The sequence below is a fragment of the Sebastes umbrosus genome, chromosome 1 (assembly GCF_015220745.1).
Source record: "Sebastes umbrosus isolate fSebUmb1 chromosome 1, fSebUmb1.pri, whole genome shotgun sequence".
Classification (NCBI taxonomy): Eukaryota; Metazoa; Chordata; class Actinopteri; order Perciformes; family Sebastidae; genus Sebastes; species Sebastes umbrosus.
In genome coordinates this window covers 25,327,011-25,354,120 of record NC_051269.1, presented here as the reverse complement: position 1 = coordinate 25,354,120, position 27,110 = coordinate 25,327,011, and the positions used below count along the sequence as shown (strand labels likewise).

At 42.4% G+C, this 27,110-nt stretch overlaps 2 protein-coding genes and 1 long non-coding RNA gene across 8 annotated transcripts in view; 2 read left to right on the top strand and 1 right to left on the bottom strand.

The window, feature by feature from the left end:
* Positions 1 to 27,110, bottom strand: part of LOC119488616 — a 32,225-nt gene that overhangs the window by 476 nt on the left and 4,639 nt on the right. The window contains exons 3-6 of the long non-coding RNA XR_005206994.1: positions 14,471 to 14,476; positions 12,899 to 12,902; positions 7,754 to 7,758; positions 5,470 to 5,472 (exon numbers count right to left, since the gene is read on the bottom strand). This is a non-coding gene — a long non-coding RNA (uncharacterized LOC119488616). The remainder of the gene's footprint in view (positions 1 to 5,469; positions 5,473 to 7,753; positions 7,759 to 12,898; positions 12,903 to 14,470; positions 14,477 to 27,110) is intronic.
* On the top strand, positions 435 to 19,887 carry LOC119488483 (inter-alpha-trypsin inhibitor heavy chain H3-like). Of its 5 annotated transcripts, XM_037770216.1 has the most exons (23): positions 435 to 464; positions 1,837 to 1,913; positions 2,467 to 2,627; positions 2,734 to 2,838; positions 3,239 to 3,401; positions 3,498 to 3,608; positions 11,328 to 11,456; positions 11,619 to 11,735; positions 11,917 to 12,085; positions 12,174 to 12,284; positions 12,561 to 12,742; positions 12,876 to 13,055; positions 13,150 to 13,271; positions 14,538 to 14,735; positions 14,769 to 14,803; positions 16,491 to 16,565; positions 16,786 to 16,860; positions 17,127 to 17,183; positions 17,780 to 17,887; positions 18,137 to 18,305; positions 19,047 to 19,195; positions 19,450 to 19,534; positions 19,638 to 19,887. In XM_037770216.1, exons 2-23 carry the CDS (start codon positions 1,842 to 1,844, stop codon positions 19,750 to 19,752), a joined length of 2,688 nt encoding a protein of 895 aa, XP_037626144.1. In that variant the 5' UTR covers positions 435 to 464; positions 1,837 to 1,841; the 3' UTR covers positions 19,753 to 19,887. The 5 variants fall into 5 exon arrangements, with proteins under 5 accessions (XP_037626144.1, XP_037626135.1, XP_037626151.1 ...); XM_037770207.1 differs by having other exon boundaries at positions 14,538 to 14,803; XM_037770223.1 differs by lacking the exon at positions 17,127 to 17,183 and having other exon boundaries at positions 14,538 to 14,803.
* il17rc (interleukin 17 receptor C) overlaps positions 3,642 to 27,110 on the top strand; it is a 30,191-nt gene continuing 6,722 nt past the window's right edge. Inside the window, exons 1-4 of one of the 2 annotated variants that reach the window (XM_037770364.1) lie at positions 21,808 to 21,959; positions 25,174 to 25,492; positions 25,848 to 26,010; positions 27,006 to 27,109. In XM_037770364.1, the coding sequence (XP_037626292.1) occupies positions 25,385 to 25,492; positions 25,848 to 26,010; positions 27,006 to 27,109 (375 nt within the window). In that variant the 5' untranslated portion in view covers positions 21,808 to 21,959; positions 25,174 to 25,384. Of the gene's footprint in view, positions 3,994 to 21,807; positions 21,960 to 25,173; positions 25,493 to 25,847; positions 26,011 to 26,331; position 27,110 lie in introns of those variants that run through there. The other variant, XM_037770375.1, reaches the window with a different exon arrangement.

Sequence of the window (27,110 nt, the reverse complement as noted above, 5' to 3'; positions counted from 1 at the left end):
CACTGAGTCATGGTCAAGCACAACATCATTGCTATAGCCAGCCCAGTGTTGCCAACTCTTTTCCAATGAAAGTAGCTAGCAGCACTAGCTCCAAAAGCCCCTAAATCAAAGTAATAAAAAAACAGGTTGATGTGGTGAGTTACAGGAGGATGTTGTTAAGAGAAACTGGCATTGAAACCGTACAACAAGGAGGGCTGAAGGACTCGACATATGAGTCACAATCATAATAATAATAGTACCTTTACTAATGTAGTCTGTATTTTAATGGTTGCCTTTGTGGTTTTTAAGAGATTACTGTCTGGTTGGTTGTTGTTTGATAAATGTTGATGATACGATGATGTTAGATGCACATATAACTTTTATTAGAAAAATTCTCTCTGAAGAATAGTTTATTGAATGCATCAATGTTTTGATGGTCAACTGTTACACGGCCAGGAATGACGATTACTCCTCCTGGATCTGAGGTTCGTCAATTTTGAACATGACCCACTCAGATTCCATGTCCCCAAACTCTCCCGGTTTGACAATACATTTTGCCGGAGGTGGAAGTTGAAGACTTCGCCGACAGAGGCCCCAGCCATACGTTCCCAGTTAAGCCTCACTACACGTTTGGGTTTACCAGGTCTGTCGGCAGCCTCCCCGCCATCAGCTACTAGGCACAAACAACAGTCAGGGACCTCCTCTCAGCAACTCACTGTCAAATATACCCCTTTCACACCAAGGACTCAACCAGGGTTGAAGCAGGGCCGATTGTGTGTATGAAAGGGTTAACCCGTGTTGATTGACTCGCCTTTGCGACCCAGGTTGAGAGGTAGGTCAGTTCAGGGTTGGACCAGGGTCAATTTCGATGTGAATGGCACGGACCAGGGTCGCTAACAAACAGGGCGGGACAAACCTATTCAGTTGCAAATGAGGGCGCACAGTCCGTCACGTAACTGTCACAGGTCACCGTGGCTCAAACAAACGATGCGACGGCAGCAGGAATGTTTTCAGACACGACGGACTATCAACACGGATGTGTGGCGAGACGTTTTTGCACACATTGATGATGCCACTATCATCTCCTCTCTCTGTAATCCTCCAGACCTGTAACCCCCCCACCCATTTCTAACACCTGAACTAATTGGTATGCATTGCTCCCAGGTTGTGACCCAGGTCGGATCTGAATTATCCTGACCAGGGTTCAACCCGGGTTGACTGGCTTGGTTTGAATTGACAAAATAAGGGTTGAACCAGGGTCAGATAACCCTGGGCATTGATGAATCAAATGCAACTTTAAGTTTTTGGTAAGACTGTGTGTATGCAAACTGCAAAATCTTCTCTTGACAGATTTGTAGTGTATTAAACTTATATATTCAAGTAAGGACAACTGGGGCTCATTGAGTTTGTTCTATCATTCATCCAAGTGAAGATTGAACTGAAGTACAAATTTTCTACATCAGTGGCGATTATAGTATATGTTCTTGAACATATTAAGCCAATTTGTCTCTGTGTATCTCATTCACTTTGAGTTTTCTAACCGATGTTGTCTGTGTCAGGATAAAAATTCCTGGAAAAGTGGGCAGGCTGGACCCTCGATGTCAACAGTAAAGCTCACATAAGCAGTTGAATTTCTGGTAAATTTATTTCCTTTTTTCATTCTGTTGTGACAATTTCTGTTAGCTATGTATGTGATTACCAGCAGTATGCATGAGAGGAACGTAGGAGGTTGTTGATACAGGAGAGAGAGAAAGAGGAGTTTGCCCTTTTAAAAAAAGTATGTACACAATAATGTTGTCCTTGTCTGTTTGAGTTTAAAAGACAGATTCAGCTGTCTGGGTCACACTCTGGTGGGAGCCATCATGGAGAGAGCTGTGGTGCAAATCACCCTCTTTGGGCTGCTGCTGGCTTTGGCCACCACACTACCAAGCAAGGTAAGGTCACAAAACCTAAAGGACAGACCACCACACTGCAAGGAAATTGATGCCGTGCTTGATTTTTTCTTCTTCTTGTTGTAAGTTGATCCATTCAATTTTAGGGTTAAGACTTTGGTATTTGGTATGGGTTGGGTTACGGTAAAACTCCAGGGAATTATTGTAAGTAAAAAATGCCTGACAAAAGTATGTTATTGTGTGTAGCTGAAAGTCTATTAGGTCTACTCTATAAGTTTGTAAACACAGTCACATTGACTCTCTTTTGAGCACAAAAAGTTGAGCCCCATGATGTTAATCATTAACTTTTAGGGTAAAGACTTGGTAAAGGTTGAGGTTAAGGAGTATTGGGAGTCATTGTTATTTGAAATCACTGGATAAAGAAATAACGAGAATTAGGTGTTTCTGCAGTTAGACCAACAAGATTCACTCATACCACCCACCAACACTTTGTTTTTCACCATCATCTGATCTTTGGTCAGCTGGTCGTCAGCCAGCGAAATTGACCAAGCCATTTATTTTATTGTGAAATGTGCCTCCTCCTGTATTTGCTCAGGACAACTGGGACATCTACAGCTTTCACATCAACTCCACAGTGACCAGTCGTTATGCAACCACTGTCATCACAAGCCGCGTGGCCAATCGTATGGACGAGTCCAAGGAAATAGAATTCCACGTCCGGATTCCCAAGAACGCCTTCATCAGTAAATTCAGAATGTGTGTGAAGCACATAAAGAATTATACATTAAAGCATCATGAAAATAAATCACGGGCTACTCAGGGGTATGTATATAAACTAAGACTTTTCTTTGGTCTTCTTCAGGTTTATAGATGGCCAAGTGTACGACGGTGTTGTGAAAGGTAAAGAGAAAGCTCTGCAGCAGTACACCGAGGCTGTGTCCCGAGGCCAAAGCGCTGGGATTGTCAGGTACGTGGATCAATGGATCAGTTTATTGCCAGGTCTTATACAGGTTGTTTTTATATCGTACTTTGTAGAAGAGCCTTGTGTGTCCTCTGGGATAAAGGAGAAGACAAAGAAAAAAAATCTTTGTTGCACTAGATTATGTTTATTTTTGTTAGACTTTTCTCAAATGTTTGCTTTTTACTTGGCTACTTTAACATCTTCAGGTCTCTAAAATCCTTCAAATTAAACAATCTGAGAAGGAAAAATAACTCTTTGATTGAACTACTCACATCTCATATCCACACTAAGGTCATAACCTGTGATGAGGCGTCATAACTAAGTAGGCATTGTTTCATTTTAAGGGGTCACAAGCCAGAAGGAAGGAACCGCTGCTCTAATGCAATGATTATCGTCTCTGTTGCAGTTCTGTAGGGAGGACCCTGGAGGAATTTAAGACCTCTGTGACTGTAGCTGCACACAAAAAGGTCACCTTTGAACTCACATATGAGGAGCTGCTGAAACGCAGGCTTGGCAAGTACGAGCTGCAAATCCACGCTCGACCAATGCAGCCTGTGAAAGACTTCAAGGTGTGTCTTCTTGTTCTATTCAGGAGAACAATGCTGTGGTAAAATCATCTTTCATGGTCAGAGTTTCTAACTACTTTATTTCATTCTCAATGCCAGGTTGATGTGTACATTAATGAGAAGGCAGGCATCAATTTCATCGAGGTTAAAGGAGGACTAAGCACCAAAACCCTGGCTAATGCCATCACCAAAACACATGCTGACAAACAGGTACAGCACGGAGTGATTCAAAGTTCTGTATTTAAAGATGCTAAATGCGAGATTGGGAGCATTTCTATTGCCTCCGCACGGCTCTCAACTTGGCAACGGCTGAGCCGGCAGCTCGTAGCTAACGGTGCTAACAGCACTAATAATAAAAAAAACTACTGCTGACAGAGATAACACAGATAATCTGAGGGGGAACTGAGGGAGGGTGCTAAGCTTCCGCGACGGCACTGTTGGCGGGGACGGTGTTATTAGTTGTAACTGCCATGTGAGATCAGTGCAGAGCAGCGGTCGAGAGCTAGCCAGCTGCCGGCCCAGTAATGTCAACAAAGCAAAGAGAAACTCGGATTACAACACACACAGAGGGAGAGTGACTTCATTCTCTGCTCAGGTAGACATTACTCCTCTATATCTTTACATAGCAAATAGTTGTTTGCAGCTATATTAATGCTCTGGATATCGTATAAAGCACCTTTTAACTCATTTGCTATCTTATTCTGACCCATAATTAACTGTTTAACTACCATACATAATGACGCCATAACAGCACTGGACATATACATCCTGTCTTATTGCTCATCCTTGTGCATATCCCTATCATTCATTCATTATTATATACTATACTGTATATCTTTAGCACTTTTGCAACAGTTTTCACTTTCTGGTTTGATGCCAAACTGCATTTTGTTGTACCCGTCAATGCTCTGCAGAGACAATGAAGTTGAATCTAATCAAATTTAACGAAAGGCAGAGGGCTAATCTGTTTGACCAATAAAACCTATTTATCAACTTCTATTTTCTAACTTCTATCAAGAGTCTGTGTAAAATAGGCGTTGGTGTAATGGATACCAAACTTGTGACCTTAGTGATGCTGAGTGAATGAACCCTTAGATGATGGTTCTATGAATGTCATTTACAATCTCCACAGGTTGTCCGGTAAGAACATGAATATGATGACGATGTATCAATTAGTCCAGGTCACACACACACTCTCTTTGAGATACCACTCATTTATTGATTGAAGATGGTTTTTAAATCCTTTTGTGAATAGTGTGGATAGTGAGGATAGTGGTTATTTCTCATGGACGCACAGGAAAAGACCATATCAATAATAAATAGAAAAGAGTCCAGAAAGGTGCAACACTGATACTGAGCTGAGTTGGAGGAAAATGAGGCTTGCGATCTGCGCAGAAGGTGATTGGAATAACAGCACTCTCTGATCATGTGAAGACCATGCGCCAAGCCGCAGGCTATTGGTCCGTGCATGTGATCAATGCATGGGCTGGTGAGGGGATGCTTTTGGTTAAACTGCTGCACCTTCTGAACAGCCGCCCCCAACTTTGTGGAGAAAAGTTGAATCAGTTGAAGGTCAGCCAGGAATGTCTTTTGGCAGTGCTGGGAGTCTGATAAGTCGAGCAACAGGTCGTGTGTATGTCTTGTCTTTGACTTGGATCTGGGCAGTCCGCACTCTGCCATCAGCACCAGGAAGGACTGCTGTAACCTTTCCGACTGGCCATAGTGCACGCGGAAGTTGCTGGTCAATGACAAGGGCGATTGTACCGACAGTTAGATCATCCTTTTCTTGTTGCCATTTGGAGCGAGTCTGGAGAGATGGCAGATAGTTCCGGATGAAGTGGATCCAGAATTGATCGATCAGGGCTTGACACTGCCTCCATCTACGACGGCTGAGGAGCTCTGTGTCTGGGTAAACGACCTGTGGTGTTGATGGATCAGGCCGCCCCATCAGCAGCATATTAGGAGTGATTGGATCTGGGTCTGCGACATCTGATGAGGTGTAGCCAAGGGGCTTGGAGTTGACAATACCCTCGACTTCGATGAGAATTGTTCTCAAGACCTCCTCCGTGACCGTCTGAGATCCCAGGGTGGTGTGTAGAGCGGATTTAATGGAGCGGATCTCACGCTCCCAGGAACCACCAAAATGTGGTGCATATGGGGGGTTGAACTGGAAGTGAATCTGCTGACTGGCGAGTTGTGACTGTAGAGATGGGGTAAGTGATTCGAAAGCCTCTTTGAGTTCAGAGCTACCGCCTTTGAAGTTTGTGCCTTGGTCAGATAGCAGCTCGAAGGGTTTTCCTCGTCTGGCAATGAAGCGACGGAGTGCCATCAGAAAGGAGTCCGTATCCATACTGGCTAGCAGATCAATGTGCACGGCATGGGTTGTTAGGCACTTGAATACTATGCCCCATCGTTTCTCTGTGCGCCGTCCAATCTTGATGAGGTAAGGTCCAAAACAGTCCATGCCCGTTGAATAGAATGCTGGGCAGTGGAGCCGTAAGCTGGAGGGTGGAAGGTCGGCCATTTTGGGGATGACTGGCTTACTGCGCCATTTCCGGCATTCAGGACAGTTGTACTGGTGTTTGCGGACTGCCTCTCTCCCACGAAGGATCCAGAATCGTCTGCGTAGTTCAGCAAAGACTCTCTCAGATCCTGGGTGGGCAAGCCGGTTGTCAAAGTCCTGGATGATGAGTTTGGTGATGTGATGATGAGGGTCCAGTACAACTGGATGCAGAGTATCTTGGCAGAGGTCATCACATCTACGGAGCCGCCCCCCCACGCGGATCAACAGGGTATCTTGATCATATTCAGGATCCAAGGTGAGTAGTCTGCTGCTTGATGGTACTGATTTCTGGGATGACAGGAGGGTGACTTCTTCTGGAAAAGAGTCTCTCTGTACCTGTCTGAAGAGGGCCAGTTCAGCTTTCTTGTAGTCATCGGCCGTTGGGTTTGAGGCCGTGGCCGCCCCATGACATGCTTGGACCGAAGCTTCAAGCAATTCACTGAAGCTGTTGAAGGTACTGGCGTCCACCACACATGGATCAGGCGTCACAGAGAGATGGCCACAGAAGTTGGCTTTACGCAGTTCAACTGGATCATCAGGTGAGGAGATGTCTGGAGATGCAGGCCAGGATGATTCATTTTCCCACAAGAATGGAGGTCCGTGGCTCCAGCGGTTGTGGCCAAGGAGCTGCGACAGAGTCAGACCTCGGGTTATGTCATCAGCGGGATTGTCTCTTGTGTTAACATACTGCCAGGGACTACCCTCCGTCAGCTCCTGGATGTCCGCAACTCTGGTGCCAACAAATACCTTATAGCGGCAAGATTGTGATTGCAGCCAATTTAGGACTGTGGTGGAGTCAGTCCAATAGATGATGCTGGAGATGTTCAGGGTAAGCTCCTTTTGCAGGACAGTAGCAAGCTGGGCACCAATGTGTGCAGCGCAGAGTTCCAGCCTTGGGATGGATTGCTGACGGACTGGGGCAACTCGGGATCTTGCTGCTAGGAATGCCACTTGGATTTCACCTGTATGGTCCACTGTCCGAAGGTAGGCTACGGCCCCGTATGCTTTCTCTGATGCATCTGAAAAGATGTGTATGCTTTGGGTGCAGGCGGAGAAGTCTGTCTCTGGATGAGTGTAACATCTGGGAAGAGAGATGGTAGGGAGCTGATGAAGTTCACTCTCCCAGGCATGCCACAGCTGGAGTAGGTCATCCGGCAGCTGTAGGTCATCCCAATCTCTTCTCTTACTCCAGAGACGCTGCACCAGCATTTTAGCTCGGGTGGTGTAGGGAATGAGCAGGCCAAGGGGGTCGTACTGTCTGGCTAGGACCCGATAGATGCTGCGCATAGTCGGTTCAGGGTGCTCAGTGTGGCGAAGCTGGTAGGTGATGGTGTCTGACGTACAGTGCCACAGCAGCCCCAGAGTCCGCTCTGGTGGATCAGTCCCATCTGTTGATAGCCAGAGTTCACTACTCTCCGATAGTGATCCTGGCGGCATGTGACTGACGATGTCTGGAGCATTGGTAGCCCACTGGCGTAGTTCGAACCCACCTGAGAGTAGGAGCTGCTGTAGCTTGTTGACAAGTTGCTTGGCTTCTGGTACTGAGGGGAAGCTCTGAAGGAGGTTGTCAACGTAGAAGCAGTGCTCCATTGAGTGGCGGATATCTTCACCTGGGCTACTGTGATCCAGGACATGTCTCTGGAGAGCAAAGGTGGCACAACAGGGACTGCACGTTGTTCCAAATGGCAGCACCTGCCATTCATAGATGTCGGGTGATGTGCTTGAATCCATGTCTCTCCAGAGGAATCGGAGGAAGGGTTTGTCCTCAGGCAAGAGGTGGACCTGGTGAAACATCCCCTTTATATCGCTGCTCACTGCGATGGGATACTCCCTGAAGCGGAGCAGCACGCCGAGTAGAGTTGATCCCAAAGTGGGTCCTGGAAGGAGATGTTCATTGAGGCTGGCACCATGACGTGTGTATGAACAATTAAACACAATGCGATCTTTACCATTATGTTGGACCATAAGGTGAGGTAGGTACCAGGAGTTGGTGCTGGCTTGTGTTTCAGCAGGAGTGATTTTTCTGACGTAGCCCGCATCCAACAGCTTCTTAATCTCACGGTTGTAGATATCTGCTCTAGCAGAGTCCTTAGATAGGCGTTTTTCAGTCCCACGTAGGTGACCCAGCACTGACTCTTTTGGCGAATGGAGAGGAGGGACGTCTTCCTTCCATAGTAGGGGGGTAGCATACCTTTCAACGCCATCCACTTCCACTCTGATGGTCTTCTCTTCTAGCATCCTGACCGCTGCCGTGTCTTGTTTTGACCGTGTGATGAGCTTCTCATTCCGGTAAGGTAGAACATCCATCTGCCAGAGTTTAGTCACATGACCGAGAAGTTCGGCAGATGGACTCTGGGTGTTGGTGAGCAGGCACTGAGGAGTAGAGGACTGGTGCAGAAGGACTTTGGCAGGGCCTTGAAGTGTCCAACCAAGTCGTGTCTTGAGTGCAGCTGGTCCACCTGGAGGCCCTAAGTGCACGGGCTCGACTGGAATGACGAGATGAGGATAGTCTGAACCAATGAGCAGCAGCGGTTGTGCCTGACTGAATGAGTGGAGAGGCAGGCCTCTGAGGTGACGGTAAGTCTTCTGCAGGGCATCGATGGGATGAGAATGCTTGGAGAGACCGAGTTCTGTTGCAGTGAATGCTCTGTGGACACGGAACCGTTTCTGGGGGTTAACTGCGGAGGACACAGAGAAGGAGACTGACTTTCCTGACACAGTCCTGATGTCTTGACGGATGGTTCTGAGTGCCAGGTCCTCACGCTGTCCCTGAAGTCCCAGCTCTTGGGCAGCACTGTGGAGCAGGATTGTGCGCTCAGACCCGTCGTCAAGGATGGCATATGTCTCGATCCTCCTTTTGCCATTGTAGAGGAATACCTTAACCATCTTCAGAAGCACGCAGCTACTTCGCCAAGCGGGATCTAGGTAGTACGTCACTGGCTGAATCGTTTCTGGGGCTGGCATCTCTGGTCTTACAGATGTTGATGAGTTAACATCATGTAGTACTTCCAGGTGAGTCTGATTGCACTGCTGACATTTGGCCTTGAGGTAGCACTGAGCTGCTAGGTGATCCCTTCCACATCTCCAACACCGTTTACCAGATTTGATCCAGGCTATCTTCTGTTCCTTTGTGAGCTTCTTGACTTCTGAGCACTGGTTGAAGTAATGCTGAATGTTGTCACAGAAAGGGCAATACTTCTTGGGCTTCTCTGGTTTGTTAACCTGAGACCGTACTTGTGTAGGAGGCTCTGATTCCTTTTTAGGGGGTTCATATCCAAGCAGGACGGTCGTGGAGCGTGCTGCTGGCTTCTGCTTAGCCATAACACCTCTCTGACGATCTGGTCGTCCCTGTTGTGGAGGCCGTGATTGTTGGTTCTGTACGTCATCATCTTGAATACGGACTTCGTACTCTAGCCACTCAGCAAAGTCCAGCAAAGTTGGGATGGGTGTGCGAAGGGGATTGATGTAGCGCTTGAATTGTGCTCTCAGGTCATGTGGCAGCTTTGACAGCAAACGTGCGATGTGCGACCTGCACTCCAATTCTGATCTCCCTTCTTTTCCCAGCTGGTCAAGCATTCCAACTAGGGCCCTCACCTTCAGTGCAAACAGGCGAAATCCTCTGCTGTCACCGCTTTTGACTGCAGGCTCATCTAGGACCTCAGTGATGCGCTGCAGAGCCAATTTGTGAGGCTGGCCATACAGCTCTATCAGAGAGGCCATAGTCTTACTGTAGGGTTCCCTGCTGTTACTGTAGGAGTCGGCGATCAGAAGGGCGTCTTCCAGCTTAAGATGGTCGACGAGGATCTGGAATTTGAAGCGTTCCGTAGCATCGTCAGGCAGAATATTGTCAAGTGCTATCTTCAAGCGGGCGAACTGACGAGGATCATCATCAGTGAAGTATGGAATGTGAGGCATTGGTCCACGATACGTTTTCTCCTGACGAGGTGGAGATTGTGGCTGATTGTAGCTTCTCCATTCCCTTGAATCAGCAGGTGGCAAGTGAGGAGAGTCACCTGACAGATAATGAGAGCGAGCAGGTGGTCCGCGAGGAAGAGTGTATGGTTCTGCATATTCTGGTGTGGGTTCTCTGAGCGAGTGTGACCCTGCGGCGTAGTCCGGCTTAATAGTCATATTCCGGAGATGATCGTTCAGCTCAGTAACAAACTGAGGTCGAGGATGCAGTTGAGGGTGCATCCTCAGGAGTGAATCCTGAGCTGTTTCGCTGACTGGGGGTAGGTATGACGCTGGTGGTGGTGGCGGAGGGAATGACTCCCCAACTTGATGTACATACAGTGGCAGAGGTGACTCAGGCCACGGCAGATCTCGCAGGTCATCCTCTGGTTGGTTGAAAGGCTGTCTAGTAGGCTGCAGCGGGGTAGATGCATAGCCTGGAGCAGGGGTCTGTGTGACAGAGATGCCGATGTCCTCGAACTTGGGGAGATGCCTTTGACTGGGAACCTCATAGAATGAAGTGGGAGGTTGAGGGGGAGCTAATGGTCGCGGCGTGAGAACGCTGAGGAGGGATTGCATCTCTCGCCTGAGCTGGTTGTTGTCCTCCCTCATGTCTCTCAGTTCTGACAAGACCACTTCTGGAACGAGGTTCTGGGGAGTCCGTCCATCAGAAGTGACTTTAGTTGCATCGTGGTATCTGCTATCTCCCTCGGCGGAGTGGTCATAGAGTGTGTGTGACTGAGGTAGCCGTCGTCTTGGAAGACTCACCAGGAAGTCGTCGAGATATCGTGGTGGACGAACATCACGGCGAGGACGAGCGTTACCATCGGGGAATGCCATAATGCTGTGGAAACTGTAAATCCGGCTCGAAGGACCATGTAAAATAGGCGTTGGTGTAATGGATACCAAACTTGTGACCTTAGTGATGCTGAGTGAATGAACCCTTAGATGATGGTTCTATGAATGTCATTTACAATCTCCACAGGTTGTCCGGTAAGAACATGAATATGATGACGATGTATCAATTAGTCCAGGTCACACACACACTCTCTTTGAGATACCACTCATTTATTGATTGAAGATGGTTTTTAAATCCTTTTGTGAATAGTGTGGATAGTGAGGATAGTGGTTATTTCTCATGGACGCACAGGAAAAGACCATATCAATAATAAATAGAAAAGAGTCCAGAAAGGTGCAACACTGATACTGAGCTGAGTTGGAGGAAAATGAGGCTTGCGATCTGCGCAGAAGGTGATTGGAATAACAGCACTCTCTGATCATGTGAAGACCATGCGCCAAGCCACAGGCTATTGGTCCGTGCATGTGATCAATGCATGGGCTGGTGAGGGGATGCTTTTGGTTAAACTGCTGCACCTTCTGAACAGTCTGTAAAACCTGATTCATCCTGTTTCCAGGTGTGGGTGTATTTCTACCCGACAGAGGACCAACAGAGAACCTGTGACAGCTGTGGAGAGCAGGGTATGAATGGAGATCTGGTTATTGTTTATGATGTCAACAGGAACACCTCACTGGGAGACATCAAGGTACAGACAGAGTTAATCTCCTGGAAGATTGTTGACTTTGAATGGCCTATTAGCATTGTTAAAAGATACCATAGTTACTGTACTTAAATTGATATTTTATCTTCCCATGTCTTCTCAACAATATTTTCTAACCAATCCAACTTTCTTCTTCCTCCCCCCAAGAGATCATCTGGGTACTTTGTTCATCACTTTGCTCCATATGGTCTTGCCCGCATACCAAAAAATGTTGTCTTCGTTATTGATCAAAGTGGCTCAATGCGCGGCAGAAAAATGCAGCAGGTACAGTATTTGAAGAGTATGAGTTTGTGACAGATTGCCGTTGTAGTACTGGAGACTTTTTACTTCAGTTAATTATGTCTATAAAAGATTTATTAAACACAAAAAACATGTGAAACAAATATTATTGCATGGTTTCTTACTTGAATAAAAGTTCTAATGTGTGAACGATGTTTTTGCCCAGACCCGAATAGCATTAATCCACATCTTGAGCGACCTGGCTGAGGATGACCACTTTGGTCTCTTCACTTTTGATAGCAACATTTATCACTGGAAACGAGAACTTGTTCAGGCCAACGAGGAAAACCTGGAGAGTGCCAAGAAATTTGCACGGGATATTAAAGAAAGAGGATGTGAGGTTTTTAACAAATATTTTATAAAAGGATGCAAACATGTGACAGCAGAATGGCAGTAATGAAACATGTTTTCATTTAATTACAGCCACAGACATTAACAGAGCAGTGTTGGAAGGAGCACGTATGCTGAATGCACATCCCAGAGAAGGTTCAGCGTCTATCCTTATACTTCTCACCGATGGAGACCCGACCTCAGGTTACAATAAAACACACATGCACACAAACCCAAGCAAATACTTTAAGGACCCTAAAGACACAGTCCATCATTTTTAAATGATCTCACTGCCGTCTTATTCTCAATATCCTCTCCTGTCAACAAACTAGAAGCCACTCTGGGACTTTGAACATCATGGACATTTAAATGAAAATAGCATCAGCATTATTAAGAATTAAGTGTATAAAACGTGTTTGTGTATACAGTGTAACTTCTACCTACAGGACAATTTTATGATTGGATGCTGTGTCTTTGCAGGGGTGACAAATCTCGAACAAATACAGTCAAATGTCAGAGGGGCTATCGCAGGCAAATTCCCACTCTACTGTCTTGGTTTTGGTTTTGATGTCAATTTTGAGTTCCTTGAGAAGATGTCGCTGCAGAACAATGGTGTGGCACGACGGATTTATGAAGACTCTGACGCTGATTTACAGCTGAAGGTGTTTGAAATTACTTGCTCTCATTATAAATACTGTTTACTATGTGATGTGCTACGTTTCCAGAGATAAAATTGATCATGGTTGGCTGTGGAGGGATAAACATTTATACAGCGTCCCTAATGTATGTCAACAGGGTTTCTATGAAGAGGTGGCCACTCCTCTGTTGACAGATGTGACAATGATCTATAATGGTGGGACCAATCTAACCCAGACTAACTTCAGCCAGTATTATAATGGCTCTGAGATTGTGGTGGCCGGTCAGATCACTGACAACGACATTGAAACCTTCACTGCGCAAGTTGTGGCCATTTCGGTAAGGATCGCTCTGTGCTGCATCAGCTGTAATCTTCTGACAGGTTTGTGACAGCCCTCATGTATACTGACATAATTCATTGGTACAATGACAGAGGAATAGAAAGATGACGTTTTCTGACACAAACGCCACCGTGGAGTCCACTGAAACGGCGTCTGGCAGCCACATCCAGAGGGTTTGGGCCTACCTTACAGTCAAACAGCTTCTGGAGAAAGAGTGAGTGCGATGTCAACCATCTTTTCTCTTTGTTCTTGTTTGTAATCTATTACTTATTGAAGGGCGGCAACCCTCATATTTATATTCAATCAATCAATCGTTGAGTCTATAACATGTTATGAAAATGAATATATTGGGGAAAAAGGTGCATCACTATCACATTGTTTTGATTGATTTTCTGTCAAACAATTGACCATAGAAGGTTCAGCTTCATTGTCATGCAATACAGGAGTGCAATGAAATGCAGCTGTAGCCTCCTCCACACTATACACACAGAAAAAGTATAATCAAATATTCAAATATTTCATAATGATTATATTAAAAGCTATTTGAAATAGAATAAAACAATGAAATAGATCAAAGCAAATTAAACCTGCAGTAGGCAGAACATTTTTGGCATCGCAGGGCAGAAATTTCATAATAACCTTTCAGCATATTGTAATTCAAGTGTTCTGAGAGATAACTAGACATCTGCACCTCCTCATGGCTCTGTTTTCAGGCTTTAAAAATCTATTGAGTGTTCCTATTGGCTGTGCGCCGGCTGGTGGGCGGTGCTTATTATTTCCTCAACTGATCTCAACATGGCTGCCGGGTCACAAACTTTCTCATTTTACAGCTAAACAGAACACTACAAGATGTTTCTGAAAACATTTGAGGCGAGTAATAGTCATTACAGTAAAAGAATATTAATTAATATTTGATCAGCGCTGCCTAGTTTGACCGTTTGATCAGAGTTTGTGAGTGATTGACAGCTGCTCATAGACGGCAGGCTCCAGCTCGGCTCTGATTGGTTATTTTCCTCCAGTCTGTGAAGTCTTGCAGATGCCATTAGGAGCACTGGAGGACACCGGAGGACACAGAGGCACGATTGTTTTCAGATTACCTGTCTAATGCACTACTGTCAGGATATAGTGACCGTTTTATAAAAATAATTTTTTAAAATCATATTAATCAAGTTAACGCTATAATAATGCGTTAACGCAAATTCGTTTTAATGCCACTAATTTATTTCACACATTAATGCAACTTACGTTTTTTTCGGTTGTAGTGGGCTCAGTTCTAAAGCTAGAGTGAATATATTGCGTATATGCATATACAGTATATACAGTAAACATGTATACAGTATATACATATATGTGCTAAAAATATATATGTATGTATATGTATATATATACACATGTATGACCGTCTCACTGTACATTATCCTCTACATATTGTCATGTCAACTGTCATGTTTAAAACATTTGAATACAATTTGTGACACAGGCTGCTGTTATCTGGACCTGAGAAGGAGAACGTGAAGAAAGAGGCCTTGGAGCTGTCGCTGAAGTACAGCTTTGTAACCCCACTCACATCCATGGTGGTCACCAAGCCTCCAGGGGAGAACACAGATGTGCTGCATAAACCCAAGGAAGGTGAAACACCACAGGCACGGGATCCTTTGGTATTGCATAGTCAACTTATGCGCAAAGGTCACTCGGGGCAAAGTCCACCTAGACGGAGAGTTTACTCGGGACACGGCGGTTCAACTCGTAAGCAACACAGATGACACAAACACAATGTAAAACTAGCATAACATGCTAACTTCTTGTGGCACACTGTGCATTAGATATGTGCATTATCTGCCGCAAAAGTTCAACGTAGTCGAGGCAAATTACAAACCGATAAAAAAACACATCAGAAATCACAAAGGTTCCCATAGGAATGAATTTCCGGCTGACTCACATATGTACACAGAGCTATGTGGAAACGAGGCGTTACACATGCTTCTTTGGCACCACCCATAGGAAATGCATCCACATTGGAATAACGGGCTCGTTTCCAGTGTGTAGAGTTGAGTGTGAGTTTATTATAGGCTAGTAAAAACACTTTTTAATATACTACAATTCATGACAACGTTGAATCAATGATTGTGTGCCAGTGCAAACATTTAAAGGGACTGTTTGTAAGAATCAGAAATTGGTTGTAACAGCGACACCTGTGGCCGTTAAGTCAACGAAAGTCAGTGTCCCGTTGCCCGCGCTCGCCCCTGTGCACGCGCTACGTGAATGGGAGCGAGCATCCGTCAAAACATGTGAGGCGACACACATCAGCTAAAAACACAATATCACTCTATATTTCACCTGCTTGGCAGTAATGTTAGCTGACCAGACCAAGGTCTCTCCATGAATCAATGCTGATCCTAGTGTTGGCTTTTCCTGCCTCAGCCTCCCGATCACGGCCGGAGGAAACAGGGAAGACACCGGCACCCGGTCGGAGACGAGAATGTAACTTGTTGCGGAGCCCCGTCACTTCGCAAGACACGGGAAACCTCTGTTGGTCTGGAGGAGCTGCAGCATTTATTTCTGCAAAAACGTCCACTGTACATACTTCTACAGTGTGTAGTGTGCGCGCATACACGTGAGGTGGAGCGAGCTGAGCGAGTAACGAGCGCGGTGTGTGATTGAAGGCAGGCAGGCAGAGGAGCAGAGTACAGCAGAGACTCCGGCCCTGGAGACCAAAGCTACGGTCTCCCCCGCGTCCTCGGACCGCGGCCAACACTGTTTTGCAAGACGGGCTTCACTAGATACAACTTTGCGGTTTTGGTGCTTCCGTGTAGTTTGTGTTGGAGTCTGAGTCTGAACAGCGTAGCCACACGCGAGCGAGCATGGGACACCGACCCGGATTGATTTATACGTGTAAAAAGTTACAAACAGTCCCTTTAATTTTGAGTGGAACATTAATTTCAGTCTTGATGTGAAAGGTTTGAAGGCGAAAAGTTGTCAATTAATAACTTCCCTGTGTAAAGGCTTTAACACTTCAAAGACACATTAAAGACTTCCTTCTATCATTAATTCTTCAGTTTGGTACCTACATATATAATAAAATATGCAATATGATTTTTCATAATTACAATAAAGCTGTTTTCAACTATATGGGATAGTTTACCCGCAAAAAAATAAAGGTCTTGATTTTGAAATAGTTTGTTTTTGTCTTAATTACAAACTTTTAAGTAATAATCTCAGATTTTTTTTGTTGATGAATGCGTCTGTGATTCTACTAAAGACTACAGTATCTTGAAATGTGTAATATTCAGATTTTTTAGAAACTAATTATTCTGTGCCTTTTTAAATAATTGACCAGCTATAGTTGTAACAAATGTGTATTTATTAACAAAATGTACATGCAAGATAATAACATGATATGTTTAATTCTAAAATTTCACTGTTCATTTTCCAGAACTAAATAAACTATCGCATATCCCTCGTCGTGACCCCATTCCAGGTCCAATTGATCATATTCTACCTTCTCTAGGTAAAACATTTTGATTTACAATTGTTAGTTTTGTGTGCATTTAAATCAGTGTTAGATTAAGCCTGTGGTTAACTGGTGAGGATTAGAATAACATGTGTTGTTAGTGGTTTGTTTTGAAGCTGAGGTTAGGTGTCAGAATATAGGTGTCAGTTAATACAATATCATCTGAAACTTTGTAACATAAATGTAGGTAACTCACTTTGTGTAAATGTATTTACAGCTCGTGATATCAGTGATTATGGCTTTCTTTTGAGCGACCTTCTTCCCAACATCTTTACAGAAAGTGAAACTCATGGTAGAGTATCTCATAGATGTCATTCATGGTGTAATTTGTATAACATGGATCTATTTATGTTAGAAATTGTACAAAAAGTGTGTTAATTCATTAAGTAAAGATATAAGCCTGTGGTTAACTGGTGAGGATTAAAATAACATGTGTATTTAGTGGTTTGTTTTGAAGCTGAGGTTAGGTGTCAGAATATAGGTGTCAATTAATACAATATCCTCTAAAGCTTTGCAATATAAATGTATGTAACTCACTTTGTGTAAATGTATTTACAGCTGATTTCAGCGATTATGGCACTCATCCCAGCATTGTGCCAGACAGAGCAACTCATGGTAGAGTATCTCATAGATGTCATTCATGGTATAATTTATATAACATGGATCTATTTATGTTAGAAATTGTACAGAAAATGTGGTAATTTATTTTAATGTAAAAATGTAAGTTGCCCTCGTCTCACCATTAGCTTGCAGAATTCTCAAAACAAAGATTGACAAGAAAGGCATCATAAACAAGTATATATTGTAACACATGTATGTTTTTACAGTAAGCCTGAAGTATGTTATTGTGGTGAGGAAAAGGCTGTACTTCAACTAAGACGTTCTTGTCTGTGATAATAAATAGCAAACTAAGATTATTTGGCTTACACTGAAATGTTCCTCAAAACTTGTGAGTCTGAGAGCATAATGGTACATGTCTTTCATTTTTGATGTCAGTGCCACACAAACACAGTCGTGCTTTTACCTTGTAAATGAAATATCAAATGATACATGTTTGCTGATCACCACCACATTGAAGTCGATATTTGGATAATCATTATCAATCATGCTATAATTCATCTTTATTTAGTTAAACTGGTGTTGAGAGCAGAAGCATTTCAGGATAAGTGTTTCTGCTGTGTGACTCTGTGTTCCTCTGTGTTCCTCTCTAGCTCCTCTTTCACACAGGTTTTTGCTAAAAACTGAGAATCTGTCTCTTCCACTTTGCTTTGACGTCACTGGAGATGTTCGCCTTAAACTACTTCATCATCCCAACAGAGGTCAGTAATGCTCCTCTTTGTGTCATCACTATTTCCCTTAAATTCACACAGCCTAGTCAATAAACACTTATTATTATGCCTTTTGCTCTCCGCGTGTAAAAGGAAATCATACTCTTCTATACACTATCATTTCTTCTTTTCTCCTCCTTTGCATTTTTTATGTTGTTCTCATGGTACTTTTACTTCAGTGAAGTGTACTTATGCTGTATAGGTGTTGTATTGAGTTGCATTTGTTCTTTTTTGTATTAGAGCTGTCTGTGAATGGTGAGCTTGATTCAGTATCGTATGGAGGCTTCAAAAGGATCGCCATCCACTTCAAGACTGACCTGTATGTTGAGGTTGACACCAATGAAATCACTGTACGAGAGGGACAGACACTGACACGCCACACTGGACAGGATCTCATCACAGCTGGAAGGTGACTTTGCATTGTAATGCTCCCGACCAAGAAATAATCAGGAACATCACCCGCCGTGAAACAGCGATGTGTTGTTTTTACACATAGATTGTTGTACAGATTAAGCTAATGATATACAAAGAGCTTTTGAGATAATGGTGGATGGATGTTGTTACCCTTAAGCAGAGCTCAGGTTGCTGTTTCCCACTGTTTCCAGTCTTTATGCTAAGCTAAGGTAACCAGCTGCTGGTTGTTGCTTCTAATTTAGTGTACAAACATGAGAGTGGTATCAATCTTCTTATTTAACTCTCTGCAAGAAAGCAAATCAGCATATTTCCTAAAATGTATATATAATTGCATGTCTGAACCATAGACTGAATATAAAGATGGACAGCTCCCCAAAAGTGAAGCTAAAAAATCTTGATTGCCCCCTGGTGGCTGACTGCAGTATAGGTCATAAATCCTGCCTCATCCATGTTAGTGGATGGAAATACTCAGAAGCTAAACTAAAAAGTACACGACAAACACATTTTTCCCAAAGATAGTTTTTCCTGTTAGCTTTGTTGCACCTGCCAGGGTGGGACACATTACATCTTCATTCTTATTGGTGCATTGAGTCCGGCGACCTCACATAGTGCTCAGTGTTTCTTTGCAACCTGAGCAGGGGTGTTATCAGCCAAGATAAGTGAAATGACCTGTGTGGGTGTGCAGGGCCGTTAAAAAGTCCAAAACAAAATTAAGAAGAGATGCATATTTTTCTAGTTTGACAGTGATTCGGCGCGACAAGGAAGTAGATGTTGCAGCTGGAGACACACGCATGGTCTTCTTAATTCACGAGAAGGATGGCATTAAATTTCTCTGGCCGGTTTTAAGACAGCAGCCATCAGACAACAACGCCACAGGAATTTTAGGTGGGTGAGAATTCTGGATTTTTTTTGTATGATTTGATATCAGGTCAATTAATTTCATGTATGTTTGTATGTATGTAATGATTAAAATAAACTTTAAAATAAGGTTTTTAAATATATTGAATTAGTGTTTGCAACCAGCTGTGGTGGTTGATGGTGGTTGAATTCATTAATAGAGGCAAATATTTTGTGCTGTGTCTCTTTTAGTTCCACCTTTTCAGTGTAATTGCTTTATTGTTTGTCCTCTGTGTGTCCAGCTCTAAAGCCAGCAGTTTATGAGGAGGTGCAACAAACTCCCTCATCAAAACTAAAGATCGAAGACCAGGAGGTTGACGTTACCAGGTACATTTTAGTTGGTATAAGGGAGAAAGCTGTTAGAGAGTGCTTTAATTGTTATTGCTCTGATACACAAAGATGTATGACTATTTATGTCTTTCTTTTGTAGGGCCAGTGCTGTTGACTACAGTATTGTCTCTAACCCGACACTGGATTGCTGGCTCATGTCTGCTGAGTCTGCCCTGCAGAGACGCCTGGATGATTTCATTGTTACACAACTTTAACTGGGAACCATGTTGAATCACTTGCAAAGATTTAATTTGAAATAACAAATATGTCAAACGCAAACGGATTCATCAAGGAAAAAGACTTTCCGCCTGATACTAACATGAACAAATAAATAATTTCCCAGATCTTTAGTTGTCTTGTATGAACTTAATATATTTACCTAAAGGATTTGTCAGTCATGTTTCATTTGTTTGGAATAATTATGAAGTTTATAGCGGCATTTGTCCTGCAGTACGACCCGAAGTGGCCTGAATGCAGAGTTGTTAGTAATAGATTCAATTCTAAACCTTTATTATTCATATAAGATTAAAAGATAAACATCATGTAATTAAAAACAAAATTCCTCTTCAAATGAAATTGTTATACAGTAATTATGTGACTATGCCAACACACCATCTGTGATTTATCTACTTAAAGAGAGATATACTATAACCATAACTCATATACTGTAACTCTAAATCCTACTGCCTCAGTTTGGACTCAAAATCAGTCAGTCAGACACTTTCTGCTAAGCGTCTCAGTCCTTTCTTTGTAGTTAAAGTACGCATCAAAGTTAACCTGCAACCCTGCATATGTCTATTTATCCATGAATATTACATAATGTAATATTTGTACAGGAGTAACAGCCAGGCTTCAAATTTATTTTTTAAAACTTGTTAACGTGTGGCAGGCCTTGTCGTTTGAGCAATCTGGTTAACAGTGGTGCTTTCCATATACGTGTATGTAAAGGTGTATTAAAATGTAGCCTGTGTACAGTAAATACAGTATATGGAAGCAACTTTAATTGAGATAAAGGGAAAACCATAATGTCACATCATATTGCGCAGTTATGGAAAAAGTAGGCTATTCAAACCTTTTACTGGCAATATTAAAAACATAACAATAAAAATAAAAGGCCCTGCTTTCAGAACTTTACCTAAGTAAGGGATAATGTACAGCGAGCCGATCATTGTTGTGAAATAAACCCCGACAGGGCGATGCGGCCCCGCTTATTACACGGCTACTTGCTTAATAAATCAATAATTTGACACAAAAACGGTCCACCAGAGTCAGAGTTCAGAACTGCGTCCATAGCAACGGCCTGTTATACATAGCAACGGTATGCTATAAAGAAACAACAGGCCGTAGAACGCCGTGATTGACCAATCAACAAAGCCATGCAATAAATAAAATGAAAGAATATTAGTGGTAAATGTGATGCCTTGCATGAACAGTAAGCAACAGAGCTGGTTCAAATACCGTGGGTGGTGCTAGTTCTGCTTCATTTACATGTAGTTTAAACAAAGGCAATGGATCATATCTTAATCTGGAAACTACAAACTACAGAAATCAGTAAAATGTTGTGGAGTGAAATGTGACAAATATTTGCATAGTAAATGTATAAATCCTTACAAAAATGGAAAAGTTCATTGCCAATCCCTCACAGTCACACAGTAGATACAGAGTTTATGTAAGCATACTGTTCACCTTTCACGCAGTACACAATAGGTGGTTGTTGTTTTCTTTACTCTGGTTTGAACACATTTCTAAAGAGCGATGAGCCGTAAAGGGTTTCGTGTTTAGTTCCAGCATTATGTGGTCAAACCAGTCGAGCTGCTGTGGAGTGGTGTGATCATTGTGTTGTGAATGGGATAGTCTTCTCTCAGTGAAGTTCAAAGGTATGTGCATTCTCATGAGCCAGGGTGATAAACTTGTTTATCAAGGCCCAGTGCGGAGAATCGCAAAAGGAAGGATATCTGCCAAATCCACATAACAAGACTCAGAACATGTAACAAACTGTTGCCAACAAACATGCTATGAAGCTTGAACTGTGTTTAAAATACAGCTCTGTGTGTAAAGCTACTTTAGCCTAGTGTTCAAGGTGGAGTCTTGCTTCGATAAAAAAAAATAGTTGTGGACTTTGACCCGTCCAGGTCGTGCTGGTTAAGCTGTAATGAGGAATTCAGAGCAGGAAGTTTCCAGACGATGTGCATTTTGTCATGGCTAGGGACTGAACTGTTGGCACCAAATCAGAGATAGACAAACAGAAAGAGAGAGAGAGACAGAGAGAGAGAGAGAGGGAATGAGGGAGGGACGTCTCTTGAGTCATTACAGTGACGTGCAGTATGGTTCAATTTTCACATGACTCAAACACTTCTAGGAAACTGTCACGGTGTAGCTGATCTGAAGAGAGGATCTTACTTACAGTGGATTACTAAACACAGTAAGTTACCTACATGATATTTCTATGAGATTAAGTATAATTTGATATAATTTCTGATGTTACATTAATATACTCCTGTCTTGTCTTAAGTCGTAGCACTGTTTGCTTGTTTAATGCTTGAATGTGTTTTAAAGGGGACATACCATTCTCATTTCCAGGGTCATACTTAGATTTTGAGCTTCTACTAGAACATTTTTACATTTTTTAATGTTCAAAAAAACATTATTTTTCCCATACTGTCTGTCTGAATATACCTGTATTCATCCTTAGTCTGAAATGCTCCGTTTTAGCGCTTGTCTGTTTAAGACCCCCTCCTGAAAAAGCCCAGTCTGCTCTGATTGGTTTGTGAGAAAAATGTGGTGCACCTTTGCAAAGGTTGTTCTCAAGATGTGTGCGATATATTCTAATGAGCCTACATGTGACATATAGGAAGGGGAGCCACATCTGAATGGCTTGTTGAATCAAATGTTTTCTGATCTAGCCCACAAAAAACTGGGTTGTGTTATTTCACATTTTGTAGGTTGATAGTAGGGGTAGGTGATATATCAAATATATTCGATGCATTGCGGCTTGTTCTACGTTGGTGTAGTAAATGACTATATTGCCAACATCAAGTATAAATATTGTAATTTTTTTTAAGCTGCCGGCATGAGACTTACTTTGGCATTTTTGCTTCTCCAGCGGCTCTCTCCCTCCCACAGACACACTGTGTGTGGTGTATGAGCATGGATGTGCGTATTGGGTGTGTGTTTTTGTATCTGGAGGGGAAGCAGGGAGCTTGGAGAGAGCGGAAGAAGTGAAGCGCCAAAGCGAATGTATACGTTTTGAGGTCGGAATAGGAGATGGAAGATACCAGACGTTACAGCTTTTAATAATCGCCACGTTCTCTGAACCTATGAGATATACTGGTATTGAACTGCCCGTGGGAAGAATGAACATGCAAGAGTCCATTCTGGATAAAAAAGCTCTGTTTTCGCTGTCTACTTTTCTCTTTTTAGAGCACGACACTTATTTCTCCGACTGTTGTCTCTTGTCTCTTGTTTCGTCTCTCCCGTGTGTGTCTCTCAGTGAAGCTAGTAGGGCTGCACGATTTTCAAAAAATATCTAATTGTGATTATTTTGACTGATATTGCAAATGTGATATGATTTACGATATTAGAGATATTTTTTTTTACATTTTTTTATTCTCATTTTGATTGAAAAACATATTACAATAATTATGGTCTGATTTTTGTGGGGATCTGTACCAAACAAAGATGTTTTCCTAAGTCTGTTGAATATAATGTGTAGGCCAGGACATCTCTGCAGCACCACAATATTTCATTTAAAATGGTATTTTGACACACATCACCTTTAACAAATATTAAAGTTGTACCGATTAAAATAGAAATGCTCTGTCAAAATGTAATTATTCTCAATAACTTATCAGTTATAGGTCAGATATATATCCTATATCGCAATATAGCCTAAAAATATTGAGATATTATTTATAAACCATATCGTCCAGCCCTAGTCGGTAGGCACTTGCCCAAATATATGTGAACAAGCACTGCAACAGTAAGTTTTGTATATGTCTCCTTTAAGAATGGACTATCTAGTTTCCAGTAATTATGTTTGCTAAGTAGGACTGTCAACACTAATGCGATGATAACGCGTTAACGATAATTTGTTTAAACGCCACTAATTTCTTTAACGCATTAACACAATCGATCTTTTGGAGGTTGTAGCGGGCTACGTTTTAGAGCTAGAGAAAAGATACTGCATGGAACTAGAAAAACTAAGGAATCGATTGGTACCAACCATGTCATGTTAGCTTGTCGGGAAGAAATACGAAATAACGCTCCAAAGTTACGCTAAATTTTGGCGAGGAAAAAATGGCATGGCCATTTTCAAAGGAGTGCCTTGACTTCTGACTACAAACTATGTGAATGAAAACTCTGAGATGAACGGAGTGAAAACTGTGTCTTATTAGATAAAACAGATGTTGACAAACTGCATAATTTGCAGTTGAAAAAGGTTATAAACAGCAATATATCAAATTGCGTTAAGATCGTATCGTGATAATATTGTATCATGGGGCCTCTGGTGATCCCCACCCCTCGGGTTTGGGTCTATTTGGACAGCATTGTGAATAAATTTGCATGCTTATGTGCATGTGGATGCACATCACTTGTGTATGTGTGTACCATACAGTCTGTGGTGTATGTGTGAACAGGCGGTGTTTGCTTTTGTGATTCGTGGTTTCTTCCCTTTGTTGTTGTGCCAGCTGGTAATGTGTGTGCAGAGGTTTAGTCATCACCACCAGTCTATAATTTGTGTAGGAGAGGTATCGTTACAATTAGTCGTTTTTGCACATATGATTCATATATACAGTGATGCAGCAGGTGTGCAGCCCACACAGTAGGTTGAGTTAATATTTAGTTGGTGGCAAACAATTTTGCAGCAGTCACATATACTGTATATGATGAGCAAAGGTATTGATGTATATGTCATACTAGCTTGTCGCAAAGGAGGCTCCAAACTTGTGCTAAATTTTGGCGAGGAAAAACTGTCATGGTCATATTAAAAGGGGTCCTTTGACCTCTGACCTCAAGATATGTGAATGTAAATGGGTTCTATGGGTACCCACGAGTCTCCCCTTTACAGACATGCCCACTTTATGATAATCACATGCAGTTTGGGGCAAGTCATAGTCAAGTCAGCACACTGACACACTGACAGCTGTTGTTGTCTGTTGGGCTGCAGTTTGCCATGTTATGATTTGAGAATATATTTTATACTAAATGCAGTACCTGTGAGGGTTTATGGACAATATTTGTCATTGTTTTGTGTTGTTAATTGATTTCCAATAATAAATATATACATATATTTGCATAAAGCAAGCATATTTGCCCACTCCCATGTTGATATAAGTGTTAAATACTTGACAAATTTCCCTTCAAGGTAAATTTTGAACAGATTAAAAATTTGCAATTAATTTGTAATTAATCACGGACAATCCTGATTAATCATGATTCAATATTTCAATCAATTGACAGCCCTACTATGAAAAGATTTGTGAAATTTATCAAATCAAGTTAATCATACACCAGAAACACTTGGAGCCAGTTTGTATCAAAAAGATAAATGTGTTGTTTGCAATAGTTGAGTTTCATTTACAGGAACAGAAAACAATGGCCTATACCTGCATTAATTTATGTCTGTTCTTCCCCAGGCCATAACCAATAGTGAAATCCATCAACCACAACTCCGTTTGTCTCGATTCACTGCATTTCCGTGCCAACGTGCAGTTTCAGCCAGGATGTCATCAAGTTCATCTAAAGTAAAGTCATGATGAGGAAGAAGACACTGGACTTGTTTAACAAGGTTGTCATGTTGCTCCTTTGGAGAAAAATGCTGTAGGACTCAAATCTTTCCGAGGCAAGATGTTTTTTCCTGGATGGTCCATTTGGTGCGTTTTACTGACTCTACGCATGTCAGTCTACAGTTTGGAGATTATTGGATATGACAGCCATGAAGTAATCTGCTCACAGGTACTCGAGGTTGCACTGCTAGGATACACTAATTAGACATTTCCTGTGCTGCAGTATAGTACATAGAGTTTTTGTTGACAGATTACACTTTTAATTTCCTTTTAGCTTTTGTACAGCATGCTCTGACATTTTAATTTCCTTTTTCACTGATAGTTTTATTCTCAAACATTTAATTAAGCAGACAGAAGGGATATAACCATCTGTCAGCTTGCCACAATATAGAGCTGCTATATGTACATTAATCACAATATAGTCCTCTGACAGCAAATATTTACCATCCAGATAACATTCAGTAAAAATGTGACGCCACATATTAAACATATGTCTTTCTCATTTTCCATTTGCCTCATTTTAGGGTCTCTCTGATTGCACCATGAAGGATGAAATGTTTATTGAAGCAGAGGATAATGCTGTGGGGGTCCAAAACCTGACTATACATTTCAAGCTGTGCTGCACGGACGGGGAGCCATGTACATTATGTCTGATGATAGACATGGAGATCAACCCATCACAGAAAGGTGCTAAATGCCAGATTGGGAGCATCGCTGCTAACAGTGAAAACAACAGCAACACTGCTGACAGAGCTAACAGCGTTAACCTCGGGGGGAACCAGAGGGTGGGTGCTATGCTTCCGCAACGGGGCCGTAGGTTGGGACGATGTTATAAGCTGTAACCGCCGTATGAGAGCAGTGCAGAGCGGCGGCCGTGAGCTCTATAGCCAGTGCGGCACACTCACATGCACTAAAAGCACACGTTGCTGGCCCAGTTATGTCAACAAAGCTCAGAGAAGCTCTGATTACAACACACACAAAGAGAGAGTCACCTCAATCTCTGCTCAGGAAGACATTACTCCTCTATATCTTTACATGGACAATAGTTGTTTGTTGATATATTAATGCTCTGAATATCATATAGAGCATCTTTACTTCTGTCAAAGTTACATCACACCATCACATGGTGACTGATAGTGGAAACTATCCAAGATTTGACAGTCAGCTGCTGAGGAGCATGTTTGGGGATGTCGGGAAATCATTACTGGAAGAGTGAATGAGCAAACATGGTAGTTGTGACAACAAGGTTATTGTGAAATCAACAGTAGTTTGAGGTATTTGTGTAAATGGTTGCTGTACTTTTCCAGTGTTCCTTGAAAGCACTAATGTGACTTAAAGACCACAGGGAAAACAAGATTTTTTACTTTATTTTCATCATTGATCAATCAACTTACAAACGTATAAAGTGGCTAAAATGTTTACTGTGATCCATTTGAATCTAGTGGAGTAAATGAGTCGCAGTAAAACCTAAGCTTTGAAAAAAAAAAAACGACTGCCATTACAGTACATGCACTTTATGTACAATATTTTAAGTATACTCAGCTCACAATTAATGGGTTAAAACATGAAAAAAAACACTGGTATGGTCATTAAGCGTGGGATTGGGAGTGCTGCTCTTACAGTTGAATTTCTCATGACTGTTTCAATGAAATCTGAGCCCCACCTTGTTTCTGTTGCAACAGCATCTGTGACCGTGTGTTACGTCATACCAGGTACCATGCCCTCGTGTAAGAAGGTGGAGTTTACAGTTAATCATACAGCGCTTACTCACAAAAACAAGGCAAAGG